Raw genomic sequence first — 5,757 nt, forward strand, 5'->3', positions numbered from 1 at the left:
TTATGTCAATACGACAATGGATTGCCTTGCGAAATCTGATGTTAAATACCGATTTGTTATCGACATTGCAAAATCATTGAAGGCAGAATAAAATCATTATCGCAGCTTCATGAAATTTGGCTTTGTTTTTAATAATATATGGTCGTCTAGACTGTTGGGAAATTTGTTTTTACTTGTCATATTCCATTATCACTATAATTTATTTTCTATAATGTGGAATATTAACTAGTAATGTGATTTCCATGAATGAGGTTGGCATGAAGATGTATTTTGGAAAATTATTACTCTATTTGACATTAATTTTGAGTATTTTTGGAAATGTATAAACTAAAATTTAAGTGAATAAAAGTGATGCATTTTACGGGATATGGAGCAGTTGTGGGTCTATGAACTACGGAAATAAAATTTATAAGCCGGAAAACTTTTCATAATCACTAATTATTTATTGAGAACGCACGATGTAATTTTAATAATTGAAGGACATTTGGAAAAATAATTACGAGGATGATCATATAGCATTGGACTGAGAATTGAATTACAAAAATTTCAGAATTTTCCTACTTCGGGTAGTCAATTGGAAGGGGGTGTGGATAAAATTTGCATCTGATCTTCAAGTGTTTCTGAATACACTGGGCATATTCGAGCAGATCAAAGTCAAGTGATTCAAACAACTACACTGGGCATATCTGGCAAGGGCGGACCCATTAAGAGTTGAGAGGGGCAGCCCCCACTCAATTTCCAAAAACCTTCGATTGAGTTTTTTAAATTTTAATTTTAGTTTTTTTTTTGGGTTTCTTTCACAATTTATTTTAGTCTATTTTTTGTCTCAACCCTACTTAAACATAAATTTGCGTCCGATTCTAATACCAGGGTAACAAAAAGAAAGATATACAAACGATATGATATATAGACCCATCGCAAAAGACTCAAATTGAATCATAACATTCGGATACAACAATGTACAAACGGAATGATTCTCTTTTTCATCCTAAGAGTAGGCCTATTTACCGAATTTTCACAAGTGATGCTGATGTGGAGGTGATACTATTGGCTTCACAGGATCGATCGTTCAAGTCTCATCATGTTCCTGAGTTTTGAGAAACTTAACGCAAGAGGCTCTCGTTCCACCATCATCATTAGATCCCATGCTCGGGAGTTAATCAAAAATGACTGCTCTTGAGCATATTAAGGCTTGTTCCTCTATCGGCTTGACACCTTCTTGGACTCATTTTGATCTCCTTCAATCCGTCTGGTATTTCCCATTAATCATCTGATGAATCAAGGTGATCCCTCTGACTAAACCTCTCACACAAAGCAATGAATTTTGGTTCGACTAGGTTAAACACCACAATTTTCTCCCATCGCAATCGAGTTTGCCATGCTCATGAAAGTTTCACAATGCCCACCTCCTATGGTGGCTGGAAAGGCCATTTTTTCTTGGTTTGTTTGGTCGAGGGAGACTTCCCTTTCTCAACTAAATGGAGAGTACTCAAATAGACTGTTTCAATAGAGCTCAGCTCCAACTGAAATTGAAGTGAAATATCTCATGTCTCTTTGTACAATGTGCACAATGTAATGAACGACTTGTTAGTTGACGACACTAATTCGTGTGGGCATCAATTGCCATGTTGGTAAGTTTACAGTTATCCATTTTCCTTTTGCATATAGTTTATTCATTTGGTCTAGTTTAGAAGAAATTTCATAGAATGTCCAATTTCACCTAGTCATTTACAAAAATCTCCACATTTTTTCCAATGTCCATTTTCGAATTATTTAGACCAAAATACCCATGTTAGGAAATTCTATTTTCACGGCCAAGACTCTTGGTTCATTTCTCCCCAAATTAACCCCAATTTCATAACCCTCAAATTCCAAATCGATTACATTTACTTGCTGTGAAATATGAAGGAGCGACTGGGAGGGATCTGGGGTGAATTCGTGGCTGAAGGAGAAAGAGTCGTCGGCCGGCGATTGGGGATTGGGCGAAGCTGAAGTGAAGGGAACGGCAGGTCGATAGCGTAACAACATTTTCTGTGGAATGTGAGCCATTTCTCTCTCTCTTTTTTCTTTTTTGGATTTGTTTTCGTTTTATGTCACTGCATCCATGATTTATCATCTATGTTATGTGATTTGTGAATTGTGAATGTTGAGTTTGAGTTGAGTGTTGACTTAGACTTTTCACTGTTGCGGTGTTATCTGTTACTTGTTGGAGCTTGAAAGACGAAGTTGGAAGTACTTGGAACTTGAGTTTGGCCGTTTGGGTCACTTTGAAAAAATATTTGATTTTTGGGTGTTCTTCTAAGTCAAGATCTACTGTTGTTGGGTTTATTTGTATTCCAAGAAAATTACTTGGTGATCAGATGACAATAATGAATAATCTCAATAACTTACCAAACCTTGAGACCAAAAATGACATTATTCTTAGAAAGTTCCGCATTCAGATCAGAAGCCACATTTAGGATGTCAAACAACCTGCAGGAATTTGTAAAAACACTATTTCATCTTATTTCATTTCAAACTCTTAAATGAATCAGCATCAAGATATGTATAAGATCCATTTGTAAAAACCCTGTTTCATCCTATTTCATTTTAAACTCCTAAATGAATCAACATCAAGATATGTATAAGATCCATTTGTAAAAATCCTATTTCATATTTCATATCATTAAGTCACATGATTAAGTCGCAGGAAAAAGACCTATAATTAATTGCACTCTGTAAGTAAATTCAATAAAATAAAGAAATCTCATTTACATATATATTGACTAACTTTTAATATTATTTAATCAAATTTTAATAAACGACCGGGCTATTATGGTTGTTGATTGTCGACGGTCAATGGATAATGGTCAACCTCTGCCCTAACTAGACTTTGGTGTTGGATTTGTCACTGAGCAGAGTTTAAGGTTTTAGAACTACCCATTCTCTATTTTTGCTTCAATAACATGAACTGTTTTAAAATGTTTTGGTATTAACCGAGATTCTTTTTTAATTTCAACAATTAAACAGTTTAGTTTAGATATGATATTTTATCAAAACATTGTATTGTAAAAATCATTTTTCTTTTACTGAATGATAAACAAGAATGTTATATTTGATTTTGTTTGTACGTTCTCATACTATTTGTTAAAGTGTTGTTTTCATTTGTTTTGATTTGTAGATGAGTATGACACAGCGATATAAAATTTTGAAGAAAGAACGTGTTCCGACCCATGTGTCGCAGTTGAGCAACACAAAATACATATCAGTTGTCCTCAACAAATTGGATCCACAACAAAAGCGTCAGTTGGAGGAGAGTTGTATTGGACATGCTACAAGGCTACCGGAGCTGAAACTATCCGCTCAATTAATTCATAAAATGGTAAACAGATCGGTGGTCTGCCCAAAGTAGTTTGAGGCTTGGTTCAAGGTGAACCAAAGGTTTGCACGATTTGGACTGCCGGAGTTCGCACTAATTACCGGCTTGAAATGCGGTCCAATGCCTAAACGTTCCAAAGTTGACAAAATCCTAGAGAAAACCCGTCTACAAGATAGAATGTTTGCTAATATGGACCAGATAACTTGTAGCGATCTAGAGAAAGTTTTTTTGAAATGTGCCAACCGTAACGATCGTTACAAGCTTAGGTTGACACTAATTATTGAAAGGGTATTTAATTCAAGAGATCAATATGTAGGAATACATCCGACAACTCTCTCCATCATTAACGACTTGGATTTCTTCAATGCCTACCCACGGGGGACGGTATGTTTTCAACTTCTCGTCAAATCACTGCTACGTGGACGGGGAAGAAAGGCGGACATGGTAAAAGTGAACGATTGTGATAGGATGACTTACATATTGTACGGATTCCCTCTTGCTGTCCAGGTATACATCTATTTTAGTTCTTTTCAGTTCTTTGCATCACACATTGTTATTTACCTCCAAATATGGTTATTATTGTAATAAATGTCATGCAGGTTTGGGCATACGAGGCAATCTCGGAGTTGGGAGCTCGATTCTCGAGTAAGACTTGTGACGATGTCCCGAGAATGTTGCGGTGGTCTGGCACAAAACAACCTCATTCTCAAACATATTCAGATTTTTTTGAGAATACATATGTAAGTGATTTACATACATAGTTGCCTTACACTTTCGCAATATATAATATTTCATTTCGCCTATTTTTCATTCCCCTGTAAGTGCACTTATGGGTAACGCTGCGCGCAACTGCTGCAGAAGAATTGTAGTCGTACTTCGTTGATCTAATTCCATTGGAAGACGCAACTGACACCGTTCTAGATGGTCTTGTTGCTCAATCAATAGAAATACAAGCTTGTCCAGTTGAAGATGATGTCATATGAAACGATGACAACAACCATAGACCAAATAAATCGCAGAGAGGCAACAAAGGTAGACCTCGTCATCGTGGTTTGCATCACCTTGAAGGCAGAGAATAAGAGCATGGGAATCCGATTATCGAAAGGCCAGTGTCTTTAGATGAGATAAGAGCTATCTTGAACGAACAACGGGAGGCATTTGAGAGCAAGATGGACGATTTAAGGGAAGAGATGAACACAAGATTCGTTAGTCTCCAAAATGATCTGGGAAGTCATGAGTGTGGTTTGAGAAATCATGTCACTAATGAGATCAATGTACTTCGACGAAGGTTTGATAAAGTTGCTACAGAAATTGGGCAACACAATGTTGCTACTGAGTATGGTGGATTTGGTCATGATGATTGTGGTGGAGACGAGCCCGACGTGATGTTTTAACTCCTAATATTTCTGCAAACAGACAAGATGTTGGAGAGGCAACCGAACCAGTTGTTTGCAATATCCCTGATGTGTCCATAACGTCAAAAGGTGGGGTTGGAATACTTGGGTCAGTATACGTTGCTTGTGATATTGTGAAAGAGGCACCAACCATTGTACCTACAGTTGGTGTGATCATTGATGATCAGCTGGTTCATGATAGCGTCGTTTTTAGACCTTCGATGGCAGCTGATCCACCTATACGTAGACCTTGATTGTTGAGGCTGGAGAAGGCTAGTGCGAATACAAAGACGTCATACACTCGATCTGGTCGCAAAAGGGGTAAGAGGGATGCGTAGTCTGTGTATTTTGGTTGACGGTACATAATGGTTTATATGTTAGTGGCATGTTCAGAAGGTTGTAGTTGAAAATAGTTTATAACTTTATTATCTCCTATAGTGGACTAGTATTATGCATTAGTAAATATTCAGACTAATTGACGTTGTTCAGAACATCCCTTTTTTAGTCGAAAAACATTATAGACTGCATTTGGTTATAATGACTTCGATTGCTATTTCATGTCTTCGCATCTTCATTCTCATTGTGTTGCCTTACCTTCTGTGATGTAATAACCGTTTTCAACATGATTGTTATTCTTGATGGAGATTCATGTGTTGATACATAGAGTAAATATTTTACTGGCATGCATTGTTACAATTAGTTGACAATTGATTACATTTCACAAACAATTGCCATGTACTGTGTTCATTCCTGTATTTTGTTCTTCTCATAATCAAACTGTCATTCTACACAAATGAAATATCAAGTGTTGAGAAATGCGGGCATTTCATATCCTGAACTACACGTCAAATGTCAATGTTCTAATAAAATATAGAGAAATAATATACTTTAGTTGAAATGTCGTTTTATACAAATGAAATGCCAAGTGTCAAGATTAGCATGCATTTAATGTCGAGAACTACAAGTCAAATGTCAAGAATTGAATGAAATGTCAAGAAATATATT

The 5,757-nt window shown here is 36.4% G+C and overlaps 1 protein-coding gene across 1 annotated transcript; it reads left to right on the top strand.

Moving 5' to 3' along the window:
* The first annotated feature begins 3,165 nt into the window (after positions 1 to 3,165).
* On the top strand, positions 3,166 to 5,372 carry LOC111367489. Its single transcript, XM_022988395.1, has 2 exons — positions 3,166 to 3,865; positions 3,958 to 5,372. Exons 1-2 carry the CDS (start codon positions 3,479 to 3,481, stop codon positions 4,117 to 4,119), a joined length of 549 nt encoding a protein of 182 aa, XP_022844163.1. The 5' UTR covers positions 3,166 to 3,478; the 3' UTR covers positions 4,120 to 5,372.
* The last annotated feature ends 385 nt before the right edge of the window (positions 5,373 to 5,757 follow it).

The sequence above is a fragment of the Olea europaea genome, chromosome 18 (genome assembly GCF_002742605.1).
Source record: "Olea europaea var. sylvestris chromosome 18, O_europaea_v1, whole genome shotgun sequence".
NCBI classification, from domain to species: Eukaryota; Viridiplantae; Streptophyta; class Magnoliopsida; order Lamiales; family Oleaceae; genus Olea; species Olea europaea.